This window comes from Hippocampus zosterae, chromosome 6 (genome assembly GCF_025434085.1).
Source record: "Hippocampus zosterae strain Florida chromosome 6, ASM2543408v3, whole genome shotgun sequence".
NCBI classification, from domain to species: domain Eukaryota; kingdom Metazoa; phylum Chordata; class Actinopteri; order Syngnathiformes; family Syngnathidae; genus Hippocampus; species Hippocampus zosterae.
The window spans coordinates 23,238,928-23,256,404 of NC_067456.1; the positions used below are offsets into that span (position 1 = coordinate 23,238,928).

A 17,477-nucleotide genomic window follows, 5' to 3' on the forward strand; every position below is an offset into this window, starting at 1 on the left:
CAACAGTATTTCTAAGACACAAATGATAATTGATCATATGAAGCAAAGTATTTTTTTATTACAAAATATAACCAAAATGTTTGGAACAGGGAGACTGTGTGTTAATGAATTTATAACATTGTTTCCCAAATATGAAACAATGGAGAGGTGAGATGGAAGTGTCTTTTCTACAACATCCACACATTTCCTTTGCTATGTCACCCGTTAAGGTTCATGAGAAAGCTGGAGCTTATTCCAGCTGGCTGCACCCTGGACTGGTCGCCATTGAATAGCAGGGCAAGTACCGGTAAGAGACAGTCATTCATGTAAGCTCACGAGCACCACCTCTCAAAAGCTGGAGCTTATTCCAGCTGGCTGCACCCTGGACTGGTCGCCATTGAATAGCAGGGCAAGTAAGAGACAGTCATTCATGTAAGCTCACAAGCACCACCTCTCAAAAAGAGAAGTGAAAGCACTACACTGCTTGTGACAAACATGTCTATACACCAACATGAAATTGCTGAGGAAGACATGACATGGCAACTAGTTAGTTGCCGCCAGTTTACAAAACATGTACTGCAAGTAATTTGGTGCTAGAACATAAATATAAAATAATACAAACTAGTGCTGTGGTATCTTACAATAATATATTGTGGTGCAATATTAAAATGTTTACTGTATGATATAACCCTCTATCACTTATATGGCCATTTTTGGATGTGGGGTATGAGGTTCGCTCCGGTGCTACTCTAATGATCTTTGTGCCTCGCTCACCAAGTACAAGTAATGAATTCAGGCTGAGTCCCACAGTTAATCAAATGCATCAATTGGATTAAGCAAGAGAAAATGAAAAATTTCCCATATCGCACAGCACTCAAACAAATGGCATTCCTTCATCATGTTTCAGCCCTTTGCAGTCTTTGATACATACAGTACCTGTACCTGCATGTGGAACCCACGTTCAACATTAACACAGTTAACTTTTTTTTCTTAGTTTTTTTTTTTTTAATAAAAGTGAGGATGTGCATTTTTTGTTGTTGCTGTATGATTTTATACAAACTCAATTCACATGGAAATGAAATCATTTCATGGTAAAAGAGAGACAGCAGCTTGGTCAGACCAACTACGTGTGTGTTGTTGGGTTTTTTGTAAGCACTTTTAAGTCTGTCTTCAATTCAGTCCCTTATTTGCCCATATGGTCCTGGACAAGCTGATTCAGCAAGTGACAGAGCACACGGAGGGGAACCATGCTGCCTTCATGGTCTCAGGAGGCTTGCTTGGTGCAGGTTCCCACGCTCTCTTGGAGGTTCATCTTGGATCTAGAGACAGAGTTTTTTTTTCTGTACCTTATTAACATACGTTTAGGATTTAGCTGAGGGGTGCCTTGTGATATCCAATCACTCTCAAATCAAGTCTTACAAGGTCTTTTAGTGTGCTATTGCTATGAAATAATGGATTGAAATACAACTAAAAATGTTTACATTTCAAGAGAAAACTACTCATATTAAATGATAATATTAGATATAATGACCCCCGCTTACCTGTTATGTGTCATGTGACTCTTGACCAGGTGGCCAGCTGCCAGGGCAGACATGAGTGACAGCTCTCCAGCCAGCACAGTGGCACACACCACTTTGGCAAGCTGCCTGGCATTCTCCCCCGGACAAACCTCACTGGCCCCCTGTACTCCCAGCATCTGGACGCACGCACAGACAAATTCCTTTGATTTTTTTTTAATGACGACCTTGGGCAAATCATGCATCAGAAAAGCCTTTTTCAGTTGAACAAAAATCATTTTAAATGATGAAATGGTAAATTGTGCTGCTCCAAATTCTATATACAATCGTTCTGACCATCACAAACTGTCATTGTCAACATCGGACCAAAGGTTGCTTAGAAAAATATGGATAAAGTCCCAATCCAACTAAACACCATTTGTAAACTACTCTGTGACAAATTTCACATTTTAAAACAATCACAGTGCGCTAGCAGTTTTATTGCGAACCTGTATCTAGTGGGCATGTCCCTATTCTGTCATTTTTAAGGCTGCTATGTGTCTGAATTCACTCTTAGTGCTGCCATCTTAGCGGTTTTTCCAGCCTCTCTAGCGATTTTGAAAAACAAAAACAAAAAGAAAGGACAAACAACAAATCTCGCTACTGTTTAAGCCAGTGACTGCTTGCAAGGAAACATATCCCAATATTTCAAGATTCATACTTATTACAGCTACACTATTATTCCTCATGGTCATGGCATGTGAGCATACCTGGAGGCAAGCTTGTTGGGGAGGCAGGTTTGTTCCGCCCCCTACAGTGCCGAGCTCTATGGAGGGCATGGTGCAGCTGATGTAAAGGTCTTCCCCTGTCGGGCCTGAAACCTCCATCAGGGTGATGCAATTACTGCTGCTCACTGACTGGGCAGGGTCCTGACGTGCACACATACAGCTACGTTATTACGTTGGGAATGCAATGAAAATGAGCAGAGATTGAATGTTATTACCTGTCCACAGGCAATGTATATGGCTGCTACCAAGTTAGCTGCATGTGCGTTAAATCCGCCGATGCTGCCAGCCATGGCTGAGCCCACCAGGTTTTTATTGATGTTCACGTCCACCAGAGCTTCTGTCGAGGTCTTCAAAACCTACAGTAGAGTACCAAATATAAGTCAACGGCAACACGTCTGTGTGAGAAGCTTGCGCTTTCTTTCGGCAACCATTAGCATTGAATTTCTATCCAACCATTCACACACACACACGCTGCCACAGAACAGGATGCGTCCTTTGCAGAGGTGTCCGAGTTAATGAGAACTACTTTGATAATCGATTAATCATTAAGAGCCGTCGTTTAACTTAAAATTGTTCACATCTTCTGAGTTTAGCCTCTCAACAGTTAATATCCTGAGATTTCTGGCATTGCTTCATGAAGACAGACCTCATTTTTTGTCTTTCATAGAAATTATACATTTCATCTGCATCTGTCATTCGTTCCCATTTCCTGACATGTTACAGACTAAACCAGTGACAGAATCTTCATCAATTCAGGGAAAACAATAATAGTTTAAACTATTATGAAAATAATTATTTCCAGCTAGTAGTATGAATAACCTGTAATTGACATGTTGAACCCGAAGCAGCCCCAACTCGTAGCTTTTCGCATTAATCAGTACCCAAGAAGTAGCTCACAGTTTCAAAAAGTCGGTGTTTACAACATCACACACTCTCATGTGATATTGCTTCAATGTTGCTTATTTGGTTTTGTTTAATCATTGAACAAAACCAAATGAACAACAATTCGTGAATAAACAAGAACTGTGGGGAATATTTCTTTTTTTTGCTATAAACTTTATGGCAAAAAAGTCATTCAATTATTTCCTCGGGTAGTCTCTGTGTGTAATTAAAATTGGTTTGATGAACTGGAACGGGGGTCTTTAGCGCCACCTTTTGGCTCCCCGACGCTTTGTCAAAAATCTTTGAAAATGGAAAATGATGGGAGTGGGAAATATATTTTTTTGTTTTAATATGGTTTATGTAGGAGGAAAAACATGACACAAACATTCTTAATGTTTTCGAATGCTGTAAAAATGTGTAGAATAAAATTTAAACGTCAACATTTCTGTCAATGAAGATTTGCGTCATAGCTTGCGACACATGTTTCTATTAGCAGAGCGGGATACCAGGCAGGTGGCTGTTGAAAAAATATATAATAATAATAATAATAATATAATAAAACGTCCTTTCAAAGTGCGTTGAATGCCTTCTCCGCATCTGATCTCTATGAAGGTAGGTAGGCAAGCGCGTGTAAGTGCGTGGGTATGCACATGTGCGGTAATGGGTCGATATCGGGAGGCTGGTTAATCAAAAAGTACATCTTCGGTCAAAAAAGGTTGGGCACCCCTGCTCGACTGGATGCAGTGCAAGGAAAAAAAACATTTTGTGTAAAGGCTCATTGTAGATTGTAGCCAACTTAGTCATTTTGATAGTAGGCTATACATACAGCATTTGTTGCCTTCATTACAAGGCTTATAGAAGGCTTTTGTTTTTTTGCGGCTCCAGACATATTGGTTTTTAGTTTTTCTTTTAATCCAATATGGCTCCTTCAACATTTTGGGTTGCCGACTCCTGAACTGGAACCGTTGTATGTGATAAATATGCAAATAACAGTGAAATCAGGAAGGGGGAAATTGTTTGTGTGGGTGGTATCAGCAAACTATGTTGTCGATAATGTCTGGGGCTGGGTTTAAAAACACAGATTAATTGAATTGAATTGATTTTCCTTTTCATAGCCCAACATCGATTCATTAAACCATCAAATCGATCCTTTTAACATGTCTTTTTCCCATAAACCTGTGTGCCATTTTGCATCACAAGAAATCTTGTGACTGCGCAAGAGTAGCATATCAGAACAACATCGCGGACGCACAAAAAATCAGCGACGATAAGCTTGAAGGCAGATATCTGGAAGTTAGGTGGTTTTAAAAAACACAACGACAGTCAAATTTTGTGATGCAGGCTGGAACATGAATATCCTGAGTTTATCGTGTGTTTTTGCCATTTTATTTACAAAAATCGCGCTGTGGTTGGAATTGATTGAAATCATTATATAATGTTCTGATGAGGTAATGTTCAATAAAACATACATGTTGCATTTGATTAAATTCTCAATGTAAATATTCATATTTTCAAAAATAGAGTTAGAGTAAAAGATTTCCAGCATTGCTTCTTCTGAGAATATCTTCCATTGAGAGTAAAATTTGTCCATGGGGTTGAATCGAATCGGGCCCTTGTGGATCAAACTGATTTTGGAAGTCTGAATGGATACCCAGTCCTAACTACGTCATCGATGAAGCTCAGAAATTCAGGTAGAGCAATTTTAAAGGTGTAACCTGCATCTTGCTTCACAAAAAGACAAAATGTCTCACAAACAGACTTAAACTTACCTCTCTGACCACATGAGCAGGGATGGTGGCCTCACAGACTGCTGATTTTCCTCTGCCTTCTATCCAGTTGATTGCAGCTGGTTTCTTATCTGTACAGTAGTTCCCACTGACAGCCAAAACATGCAGCTCTGGAAAGTGCTGCTGAAGTTTGTTCAAAGCTTGCTCTGTACCCTGCAGCACCAAACGACACACTTTCAGGATGCGTGGTACACTTCACTTTTTTGCCAAGACTTTTAAACAATGTCAGAACAAGACTTGAGTAACACTGACATCATAAATCTCATCCAGTTCTCTGTTAATTACCTTCGAGATCATATTCATTCCCATTGCATCACCTGTCTTCGAATGAAAACGAATGTAGAGATTTCTTCCAGCCAGACCAACAAGAAGCTTCTGGAGCCGAGCAAACCTGCCAAAATGTCAACCACGGATGTGCCTCATCATGGCAAAGAAATCATGTGGACCATTCATGCACATGTAAACAAGCGTGCTCGGTTTACCTGCTGGTGCTATCAAAGGCTTCTTTGATTGCTTGGAAGCCATCATTGCTCTCGAGCCAGGCTTTAACCTCAGCAGCCTGGCAAGCAGAAGGCAGCCTCACCACAGGCCCACGGGTCATGCTATCGGCCAGGATGCAACTCCTGGCTCCACCTCCAAGCTACAGAGTACAGAAAACAGCCAGTCAGACACACACACAAAATGGAAAAGGAATATCTGGCTCCTCCTATTCATTCATGGTTGGTGTGAAGACGAATTCTTCTGCAAAATTACTGTATAGGATATAACCGTAGTTAAACCTAAGGTACCGGATCGCAGTAATCCTCCCTCTATTGTAGGCTTCTAACAATGTGAGTGAATTAGAGAGAGAGAGAGAGAGAGAGAGAGAGAGAGAGAGAGATCCCAGGGGAACCGCTGAAAGAAGGGGCTGGGGAGAGGGAAGTCTGGGCTTCCCTGCAAAAGCTGTTGGCCCCACAACACGATTCCGGATTAAGTGGTAGAAAATGGAGGGATGGATGGATGGATGGATGAATGGATAGATGGACATGTACACACACACACACACATAAAGATCAATCAGTGTTGACATTTTTAAAACTACAAATTCACCGCAATTGCCCGACATCCTCGATTCGTGCTCGCCACAAGGCATCCCTCAGTTGTCGCCATGGGAACTTGGAACTGCTTCCCATCCAGATGTAACGGCCCAGCCACGCCCACCGGCACCGGTATATATCCAATGACGTTCTCACAGCAGGTGCCCATAACCTGGCGGACACATTCATAGCTTTGCATTACATGCACCAAAGGATATTTGTGTTGACTTCATGTAAATCATCTCACCTTGGAGTAGTCATAATCTGTGAATGGCAACGATGAGAGTGCAGAGGGAGAGGAGAGCTTTTCTGACAGCATCTGTCTCCGTATGGCCACACCTCTCTCAGGCTTCTCCATGACGCCCTCCAGTTTGTAAGCAGGAATGTGTTTGGAGTCGACCAGCATCATCACCTCAGCATCACTCAAGAAACGAGGTCCTTGCTGCAAAACAATTGTCATGTTGTCTCGTTGGTGTTTGGAAAGCAAATGTGTGAAAAAAAACAATCAATCAAAAAACAAAGCTGGAACATGGTGTTGGGGCGCAACACCATGTCTCCAGGCATAACAATTCAAACCAAGAAGAACCAAACTTTCATTTGTGTAACGGGTGCATTGAGTGGAAATCAATTAGTCAGGCCTAGAGTGAAACGCTCAGCTGCTACGTTTGAAAAGAATGGGAATGTGGATGGCTCAGAGAAACATTTTAAACGCGACACGTGAGCTATGATCGTTGACACGCTGCAAAAGTGCGTCCCATTCCTTGATCATCTTAGGGGCCATTATGGCTTATGCCATTACGGCATGTGTGTGTAAATGTGTGTGTAGGCACACGTGCGGTAACGGGTCGATCGCTGGAGGTTGGCTGATCGTAAAGTAGATCTTTCATCAAAAAAGGTTGGGCACCCCTTCTCTAGTCTACAGGATGCATTGCAGGGAAAAAAAACATTTACCGGTAATTGTGAAGGCTCATTGTGTATTTGTAGCCAACTTAGTCATTTTGATAGTAGGCAAATATAGCGAATATAGATTCATACAGCAAGTATTGCCTTCAATGTAAAGCTTGTATAAGGCTTTTCATTTTTTGCGTCTCCAGACATATTTTTTTGGGGGGGGGGGGGGGGGGTTGTGCTTTCTACCGCCTTTATTACCGATTTGTCTTACTGTTTATTGTGCATGTTAAATTGCTCCATGTACAGCACTTTGTATGCAGCGATGGCTGTTTGAAAGTGCTCTTTAAAATATTGTTGACTTGACTTGACTTGGCTCTTTCAACATTGCCCTGCCTCATACAAGGCAGGGCAATGGGCCAATCATCAGTCGCCCGGGGCCGAAGCTCCTTCAAACATAGCTACACGACTGACTAACCATAAACGATGACGAGATTTGCCAACACTGTCTTTAGATTTGAAACTAAGTAGGGGGTGCCTTACCTGTGGATTGTTGAGAATGGCCACACATTCAAAAATGCCTCTTCGCTTCAATGGAAGGTGAGGCTCTGTGCTATCAGATTTGGTCCCTTCTTCTCCACCAAGAATGAAGTCATTATGAGACCCAGGATCATTAAGAGGACTGAGCAGGGGCCGGATAACCTCATCTGGAGAACCTCATCAATGAGAAGAAGCAAACTGAGATAGAAGCATGGTTGTCCTGTGTCATTGGAATAAAAGTTTCATGCTAAAATATGAAGTTACTGGTACGTTTTACAATTGTATTCATTCTTGTGATTTTACTGGCAAACAGAGTGACGTTTTGTACGTTTTAAAAGGCTTAAGAAGTGTTTCTAATTTAGCAGTTTTGTCATTACATCCAGAATGCCGCCCGCCCGCCTTCTCGCCCACACCCGCACTCATGATCACATCAACCGTCCTTAAAAACCTCCATTGGCTCCCCATTCCACATTGTATCCAATTTAAACTCCTCCTACTTACCTATAAAGCCCTTCACCAGTAGGCCCCCTCCTAATTCTCCGATCTTCTTCACCCATAAACTCCTTGCCGCAACCTCTGCTCCTCAAAGACAAACCTCCTTGCCATCCCCGTGATCAGGCTCAGAACTTGGGGGGACCGAGCCTTCTCTGTTGCCGCCCCCACCCTCTGGAACTCTCTACCACAACACAACTGTACTGACCTCTAATCCTTCAAATTATTTCTTCCGCAATGGTTTCAACACCTTTTAATCTCTTTTACCGATTTCTGCTCTGTTTTTCTTCTTCTAAATAGGTTTGTTTTAAATCATGTATGCTTGGCTTTAAAGTGTAGATTTCATCCCGTTTTAAACTCTTGTAAAGTGTCTTTGAGTATGATGAAAAGGGCTTTCAAAATTAAATGTATTCTTATTATTATTATTATGCACATAGTGGGCATTTGGAACAAGAACCCTCGAGCACATCTTCATAAAATGTAAGAATGAATCGCAACGAGCAACAAATCTAGCAACTTCTTTCTGGTGTTCTTCATTCATCCATCCATCCATCATCTACCGCTTATCCGGGGCCGGGTCGCGGGGGCAACAGCTTTAGCAGGGAAGCCCAGACTTCCCTCTCCCCAGCTACTTCTTCCAGCTCTCCCAGGGGGATCCCAAGTCGTTCCTAGGCAAGCTGGGTGACATAGTCTCTCCAGCGTGTCCTGGGTCTTCCTCTGGGTCTCCTCCCGGTGGGACATGACCGGAACACCTCACCGGGGAGGCGCTCAGGAGGCATCCGAATCAGATGCCCAAGCCACCTCATCTGGCTCCTCTCGATGTGGAGGAGAAGCGGCTCGACTCTGAGCCCCTCCCGGATGACTGAGCTTCTCACCTTATCTCTAAGGGAGAGCCCGGACACCCTGCGGAGAAAACTCATTTCAGCCGCTTGTATCCGGGATCTCGTTCTTTCGGTCACGGCCCAGAGCTCGTGACCATAGGTGAGGGTTGGGACGTAGATCGACCGGTAAATTGAGAGCTTCGCCCTTTGGCTCAGCTCCTTCTTCACCACGACAGACCGATACAACGTCCGCATCACAGCAGACGCTGCACCGATCCGCCTGTCGATCTCCCGCTCCCTCCTACCCCCACTCGTGAACAAGGCCCCAAGATACTTGAACTCCTCCACTTGGGGTAAGATCTCCTCCCCGACCCGGAGGGGGCACTTTTCCGACTGAGGACCATGGTTTCAGATTTGGAGGTGCTGATTTTCATCCCAACCGCTTCACACTTGGCTGCGAAACGCTCCAGTGAGAGTTGGAGAGCCCCGTTTGAAGGAGCCAACAGCACCACATCATCTGCAAAAAGCAGGGATGCAATACTGAGGCCCCCAAAACGGACCCCCTCAACGTTTCGGCTGCGCCGAGAAATTCTGTCCATAAAGGTTATGAACAGAATCGGCGACAAAGGGCAGCCTTGGCGAAGTCCTACCCCCACTGGAAACAATTCCGACTTACTACCGGCAATGCGAACCAAACTCTGACATCGGTGGTATAGTGACCGAACAGCCCGTATCAGCCCGAATATGAAAACGCCTTCTCCAAGTCCACAAAACACATGTAGACTGGTTGGGCGAATTCCCACATACCCTCGAGAACCCTGCTAAGGGTGTAGAGCTGGTCCACTGTTCCACGGCCGGGACGAAAACCACACTGCTCCTCCTCAATCTGAGGCTCGACTTCCTGACGGACCCTCCTCTCCAGCACCCCTGAATAGACCTTACCAGGGAGGCTGAGGAGTGTGATCCCTCTGTAGTTGGAACACACCCTCCGGTCCCCCTTTTTAAAAAGAGGGACTACCACCCCGGTCTGCCAATCCAGAGGCACTCTCCCTGTTGACCACGCGATGTTGCAGAGGCGTGTCAACCAGGACAGCCCCACAACATCCAGAGCCTTGAGGAACTCCGGGCGGATCTCATCCACCCCTGGGGCCTTGCCACCGAGTAGCTTTTTAACCACATCGGTGACTTCAACCACAGAGATAGGAGAGCCCACCCCAGAGTCCCCAGGCTCTGCTTCCTCCAAGGAAGGCGTGTTGGTGGAGTTGAGGAGGTCTTTGAAGTACTCTGCCCACCGGTTCACAAAATCCCGAGTCGAAGTCAGCAGCGCCCCATTCAACCACAGAGATAGGAGAGCCCACCTCAGAGTCCCCAGGCTCTGCTTCCTCCAAGGAAGGCGTGTTGGTGGAGTTGAGGAGGTCTTTGAAGTACTCTGCCCACCGGTTCACAACATCCCGAGTCGAAGTCAGCAGCGCCCCATCCGCACTGTACACAGTGTTAGTGGTGCACTGCTTCCCCCTCCTGAGACGTCGGATGGTGGACCAGAATTTCCTCGAAGCCGTCCGGAAGTCGGCTTCCATGGCCTCACCGAACTCTTCCCACGCTCGGGTTTTTGCCTCGGCGACCACCGAAGCCGCGGTCCGCTTGGCCAGTCAATACCCGTCAGCTGCCTCTGGGGTCCCACAGGCCATAAAGGCTCGATAGGACTCCTTCTTCAGCTTGACGGCATCCCTTACTGCTGGTGTCCACCAGCGAGTACGGGGGTTGCCGCCACGACAGGCACCACCACCTTACGGCCACAACTCAGATTGGCCGCCTCAACAATAGAGGCACGGAACATGGTCCACTCGGGCTCAATGTCCCCCGCCTCCCCCGGAACATGGGAAAAGCTCTGTCGGAGGTGGGAGTTGAAACTCCTTCTGACAGGGGATTCCGCCAGACGCTCCCAACAAACCCTCACTATACGTTTGGTTCTGCCAGGACGTACCGGCATCTTCCCCCACCATCGGAGCCTACTCACCACCAGGTGGTGATTAGTTGACAGCTCCGCCCCTCTCTTCACCCGAATGTCCAGAACATGCGGCCGCAAATCCGATGATACAACTACAAAGTCGATCATCGAACTGCGGCCTAGGGTGTCCTGGTGCCATGTGCACATATGGACACCCTTATGTTTGAACAAGGTGTTCGTTATGGACAATCCGTGACGAGCACAGAAGTCCAATAACAAAACACTACTCGGGTTCTGATCGGGGGGGCCGTTTCCTCCAATCCTTCCCTGCCAGAGAGGTGACATTCCATGTCCCAAGAGCTAGCTTCTGCAGCCGAGGATCGGACCGCCAGGGTCCCCGCCTTTGGCTGCCGTCCAGCTCACATTGCACCCGACCCCTTTGGCCCCTCTCATGGGTGGTGAGCCCATGGGAAGGGGGACCCACGTTGCCTCTTCGGACTGTGCCCGGCCGGGCCCCATGGCTGTAGGCCCGGCCACCAGGCGCTTGCCAACGAGCCCCACCTCCAGGCCTGGCTCCAGAGGGGGGCCCCGGTGACCCGCGTCCGGGCAAGGGAAACCTAGATCGATTTATTGAAATCATCATTGGGGTCTTTGAGCAATGCTTTGTCTGGCCCCTCACCTAGAACCTGTTTGCCATGGGTGACCCTGCATAAAGCCCCAGACAAGCTTCTAGGACACACAAACCCCTCCACCAAACTAAGGTGACGACTCAGGGAGTGGTGTTCTTGTAGACTTTTAAAGGCTTTGATAAAAGGTGACTGATGTAATATGACTTCAAGGTTGCTACAGCCATTTTTTTGTTAACTTGCAAATTCATTCTGCAGGCTGGATTAGAACAAGGAACACCAAAAATGACTGAATGTTTATGATGTTGGCATCTATTCAACAACAAAAACTGCTATATTTAGCAACTTTTCCAACCCCTCCAATAGTTTTAATTGAATAATGTTATCATGTCAATTATTTTTAGTTGATTACATGATTAGTTACATTGATGTTTTCATATAGTCTTATTCCTCTTAGATGTAGCGCTCTGATCATTTTAAGAACATTTTGTGAGGTCGTCCATGCATGTTATGTGTTGTTTTTATTGTTTTACTTGATGTTAACTGTTTTGTTAAGCGCTTTGTTACAGCTGCCGCTGTTGTGAAAGCGCTATATAAATCAGCATGTATTGTATTGTATTGTATTAAAACAAATTGGATTGGATTGGATGCAACTTTACAGCACAAATGAAATTTCTTCCCTCTCAAAATAAAATCATTTCCGTTTTTGCTGTTTACAATTTCAAAATAAAAATGGCTTGAATGCTTGTGGTGATTCTATCTGTGATTTTGTTTTTGTTTATATTTAACCTGCTTTCACATGAACATTGATTTTAGTGATATTGTAATAATGCTGATACATGTGCTGATTTTGGTCATGATACCGTACTCAGTATCTCTATCTAAGACTGCGAAGTAACTGCAACTGAGCACAGACATACCTATATCTTTCCCGTTGGATAGTGTGGTGGAAGGCAAAATGGGAGAGGGTGTGTGGTGTTGTAGAAGCTCAAGTTCCTTCCTGCAGCAAGTCTCCATGGCCTGCCGTGGAGCCAGGGGCAGGGTGGACATAGTGATGTGGTTCCTTATTGATAGGGTAGACTCCGTCTCCGCTTGCTCAAAGAAGATGTACTTGATGGCCAGAAGCAGAGCCAAGGACAAGCAGATTACCTGCTCAATATCCATGGTGATCATTCTGTCAGTAAAAGAAAACAAAAGTGGATAGTGTGGTGGAAGGCAAATTGGGAGAGGGTGTGTGGTGTTGTATCAATGCATTTTGCGTTATACGTTTTGTCCATCGATTACTTGCGATCTATATTTTGCAAATAAACAAAGGCTTATAATTAATTACATTCAAATGAATCTAGAAAAAGGGTGGAAAACTAATCGGATTCTTCGATAAATAACAATTCAGACGCAAATGATCTCTGGTCTCCAACTGCTGGTCTGTGAAATAAGATGCAATCTATTAGCAAAAAAAGTGTGTCATTACAAAAAAAAGGGTATTACTACAAATTAGCAAACATATCAAGCCATCTCAGTCGATATCTCTTGATATTAAATTCTACCCATCCAATTTCTATATCGCCTATGGAGAGGGTGGACAGTCCCTCCGACCCTATCCAGCCCACCCTGGCAGCACTAGGTAGTTCCTTCAGCCAGAGGCTGTTACACCCGCGCTGTAAGAAGGAGAGATACCGACGCTCGTTCCTACCGACTGCTGTCAGGCTGCTGAATAAAAATAACAATAATAATAATAATAATAATAATAATTAAATGGTGTGAGGGCGGCCCGGTAGTCCAGTGGTTAGCACGTCGGCTTCACAGTGCAGAGGTACCGGGTTCGATTCCAGCTCCGGCCTCCCTGTGTGGAGTTTGCATGTTCTCACCGGGCCTGCGTGGGTTTTCTCCGGGTGCTCCGGTTTCCTCCCACATTCCAAAAACATGCGTGGCAGGCTGATTGAACACTCTAAATTGTCCCTAGGTGTGAGTGTGAGTACGAATGGTTGTTCGTTTCTGTGTGCCCTGCGATTGTCTGGCAACCGATTCAGGGTGTCCCCCGCCTACTGCCCGAAGACAGCTGGGATAGGCTCCAGCACCCCCGCGACCCTAGTGATTATCGAGCGGCTCGGAAGATGAATGAATGAATGAATAAATGATGTGATGTGTGTGATGTGAAAAACAATTGTAAATAGAACTGCGATTTATCCATTTTGTATTTATATTGCACTTAATTGAACTGAGTTTGTTTTTTCTTCTTTCTACCCACATTCTTGCTGCTGGAGGCTGTAAATTTCCCCAGTGTGTGACAAATAAAAGATATCTTATCTTATCTCAATAAGGTTGCAATTCAGCTGGACCCTATCCCTAATTGCCAATCATTTGAATACACACCTTTGAAACACCGTTGCTGACTACTTCCAATGCTGAGAAACATTTTTGTACATTGATTTTGTCCTGTTGTGTTGTTAAAGACAGAAGCTGGATTTTCGTGTCCACTTACCTGGTAAGGTAAAAATGCCACAGAGGTATCTCTGGTTCGATCCTCCTGGGGTACAGGCGTTCTTCATCAATGGCACCCTGTGGAATTCCCACTGTAGCATTGAGCAACAGGGGCTCAGCAATCCACCTACTGTGAGCATGAACCATAACAAGGCCCAGGGACTGCAGACAACAGAGATGCACAAATCATCAAGCACATTCTCAGAATGAAAAGAAAAGAAAACAATACAGGTGACACGCCGAATAAACAAAATAAGGAAATATATGAGTATTACCATAATCATTTTTACTCTCTGGGTGACAGGATTTGGTTTGTTATCCTGCTCTTCCTCCAGCACCTGAGAGAACTGGCTCAACTGCCAAATCGGATGGCCTTCCTGACTCTCACGAGAAAGCTTCAGGAAAATGCAGGCAACATAAATACAATTGCAAACACTCTGAGCACATGAAAACCTACTGAGATAATCGCAACTCTTACCTCCAGAACAAGTGACACACATGCAGGGAAGAATGTCATGAAGACAAAATAGTTGGCCAAAATAGACATGCAGCCAAAGCAGCACATTATTTCTAACTGTCGAACACCTGGAATATACAAAGTGACGTTAGAATAAACCATTTTTGGGATGGTTTTTTTCTTCTATTGACTATTAGCCTTTTGCCACCCAGCACTGACTGATCAATCACACATGAAACTTTTTTTCAAATTCAAAACAACTGTCAATCTCAATTCTTCAGTTATGTATAATTTGTTCTGTACACACAATCTAATAAGCTCAAAACAACAGTACCTGACATGGTTCCCACACCGATCACTAAGCACTCCACCAGAGCATCTAAGGTGAATGTAGGTCCCAATACTGCCATACCTCGAGCAATATTTTCCCTAACTTCATCCTGGGGGGAGAAAAAAAGTCAATCTCCCCTATGTTCATCCTGAAGAAAAAAAACTATTCAATCAAACATTTTCTGTGTTCCACTGGACATGTTTTGTACCTGAGAATTGGAGCTAAGGGCAAACTTTGCAAGGGCGCATGCTTTGGACAGGTCGATCAGGAGCAGAAAGAAAGGTAACGCCTCGCTGGAAGACACGCCAGAAAAATAATAAACCACTGATGTTTCTTAAATGGAGACAGTGACAGCACTAAGTATAATAATCATCATCATAATAATAATAAAAACCTACTTAAGGCCAGTCAGCTCTTTATCAAGGAAGTGAATGACCACGGTGCTGAATACGAAGCTGGAAAAAATCGTGAAAAGCCCTGCAATGCCTGGAGAAAAAAATGGATGAATCAAAAATCATATAAAGAACTCATTTCAGTCATTGCCCTTCTGTGTAGTATCAACAAATGTTCATACCTAAAATATATTTGGATCCCAGTTGTCTTAAGTTCTGGAACTGGAAGTAAATGTAGATGATGGCAATGCAACGTGTGATGGTCAGGATGATGATGTCACTGCTCAGAATTTGCTATTAAAATAATGTGCACACAATTAAAAAGAAAAAAAAGAAAAAGCTGTAAAAAAATAAAATGTTAAGATACAGTGCACAGGAATATGGTATAAATAAATAATGTATCTTTGTACCACATCTCTACTCCAATAAAAATGAAAAGCATGGCAGATATCTGAAGACTTTCACATAATGAAAGAGTACACAGTGGTATCTCTACTTAGGAAATTAATTGGTTCTGGAAGAAATTTCCATTATTATATTATTATTATTATTTTTAGTTCATGTTTTCTCTCAGAAGTGTTTTTTTGCCTGGCATTTTGTAAAGAACTGATCCATGGGCGTTTGCTTTTGTCGGCTTTTAACAATCCTTTGAAAATGTCCAAGGCAAATATCAGCATAGTGAGCGATCGCCCGACGAGTGAACACTTTTTCTGGGTGATTCACATTTACGTAAAAGTATCGGAACACCTCATGGCCCGAGGGGCGAATGACGACGACGCTGCATGGACACACATCTATCTATCTACACACATAGACACATTCGGTCTGATAATTATGCAAGGTTGGAACTTGTGTGTTTTTAAATTCTTAATTCATGTGCATATGATGAGCTATAAAGCCATTGATGTGAAATCTCTCCTAATTGTAATACGGTTATCACAGTATTTTAAGGTAGATTGCATCATTGTATTCACTAACCTCATCTGTTTTAGGGCAGTCAAAGTTCCAGCCACAGATTTGGTCGTTTCCAGTGAACATATTCATCGACATCATACAGACCGTGAGGGTGACGGTGCCTACGATGACCTCCCATGGATGGGAAGCCACCACATGGCCATGAATACGGAACAAGTGGGTCAGCATGGTGGACGACAACTGTTAAATACCAGAATAGGAGAACCACAACACTTTGAGAAGAAAAATCAAGTGCAATTTTCCATATATTATATGAAAAAGAATTACTGAGAAACAAAATCTGAATATATAGCCACAGTAGAGAAGTAGTAACTATGCTCAGTTGACCACACCGGTGTTCCGAATCAATTGTGTGATGTCGATTTAAATGTGCTTTAGTAGTGAGCAGGTTAATGGATTGTCCTGCCAAACTTTAAGTTAAGATCATTTCCCATTTCCATGAACAATCCTTGTCTTTTATGCACTCTTTCCTCCTGGCTTGCCATATTGCTCTATATTGCTAGGTTGGGTGGTAACTTCCCCAATTTTCTGAATAGTGTGAGTGTCATTAAAAAGAAAAAGAAAAAAAGCTCCAGAGATCAACCAAAAATGTTCCAAAAATGCTGAGACAGGTGGCAAAAAAGTAAGTTGAGAAATGTTCATCAAATGTTTTACATTCGTTAGTTTTACGTTAATTACATTAGTTCTTCATAGGAGCTATCATGCTCTGTCTGCATCATTCAGACATGCATTTAAGGAAAATGTAAAGATGGCGTTATGCATTTTAATGTACATAAAAATATTTGTATATTTTTATTGTGACAGGATTCTCAATCTTTAGTGGTGTTATTGGATTTTGAAAACACTTGTGTACTTAAATTATTCAGATAACACTCTACTTCCAAGATGTCATAGAATTGCTTTTGTTCAAGTTGGTTTGCATAGCCACATTTGGCAAGCAGCGTTTACGTATACAACTTCTTTAGCTGTACCTCTGTAATCAAAGTATACGTTTTTAAGGGTGCTTAGTCTCGCGTGTACAGTGTGTTCAGCTTTGTAATATGGTCGTGGAACACGTAAACAGTCCTTGTCTGCGATGCATAAAGATCTCTACAAATACTAATAAGCGTGACTTACCTGTGAGGGTGAAGACAGTGGAATGCGACAGAGGTTTAGCGATAAATTAAGAGGAGAGGGAGTGGGCTGGACTTGAAACTCCTGACATAAAATTCATCCAAGTTGAGCGGATTTTGCAATTATGCGAGGCCACATGGAACCATGGCACGCTACTACATCATACGAGACCTGGGCCAATCACAGCGCCTAGCTCCTTCAGTGACGATTATTCCACGCCCCGTTTCCTTAGTGACGGCAGTGTGGGCGTGACCCGTGTGAAAGCACCTCATCGCACCACTAAATTCAGTGATATGAATATCACTGTCAGGTCAGGTCAGCGCAGGGAAGTGTGAATTCTGAACAGGTCGGATTTTGGCACATTACAAAAGTAAATAAGTAAGACGGTAAAGAAAGAAATGCAAG

The 17,477-nt window shown here is 43.8% G+C and overlaps 1 protein-coding gene across 3 annotated transcripts; it reads right to left on the bottom strand.

The window, feature by feature from the left end:
* Positions 1 to 38: 38 nt before the first annotated feature.
* Positions 39 to 17,239, bottom strand: hmgcra (3-hydroxy-3-methylglutaryl-CoA reductase a). Of its 3 annotated transcripts, XR_007962721.1 has the most exons (21): positions 17,076 to 17,239; positions 15,963 to 16,139; positions 15,167 to 15,278; positions 14,991 to 15,078; positions 14,801 to 14,885; positions 14,596 to 14,701; positions 14,283 to 14,389; positions 14,080 to 14,199; positions 13,806 to 13,966; positions 12,244 to 12,497; positions 7,440 to 7,612; positions 6,256 to 6,450; positions 6,022 to 6,180; positions 5,415 to 5,572; positions 5,218 to 5,323; positions 4,915 to 5,085; positions 2,479 to 2,619; positions 2,246 to 2,404; positions 1,521 to 1,675; positions 431 to 1,298; positions 39 to 326 (listed from the first exon to the last, which is right to left on the bottom strand). XR_007962721.1 is itself a non-coding variant. In XM_052068216.1 (20 exons), exons 2-20 carry the CDS (start codon positions 16,125 to 16,127, stop codon positions 1,244 to 1,246), a joined length of 2,670 nt encoding a protein of 889 aa, XP_051924176.1. In that variant the 5' UTR covers positions 16,128 to 16,139; positions 17,076 to 17,239; the 3' UTR covers positions 337 to 1,243. The 3 variants fall into 3 exon arrangements, 2 of the variants coding, with proteins under 2 accessions (XP_051924176.1, XP_051924178.1); XM_052068216.1 differs by lacking the exon at positions 39 to 326 and having other exon boundaries at positions 337 to 1,298; XM_052068218.1 differs by lacking the exon at positions 39 to 326 and having other exon boundaries at positions 340 to 1,298; positions 7,440 to 7,603.
* Between the last annotated feature and the right edge of the window lie 238 nt (positions 17,240 to 17,477).

Coding starts and splice junctions, on each gene's coding strand:
- hmgcra (XM_052068216.1), bottom strand. CDS start 16,127: ATGCTGACCCACTTGTTCCGTATTCATGGCCATGTGGTGGCTTCCCAT. Junction 14,200..14,282: donor GTGTGTCACTTGTTCTGGAG/GTAAGAGTTGCG, acceptor ATTTTCCTGAAG/CTTTCTCGTGAGAGTCAGGA. Junction 6,181..6,255: donor CAGATTATGACTACTCCAAG/GTGAGATGATTT, acceptor TGTGTCCGCCAG/GTTATGGGCACCTGCTGTGA.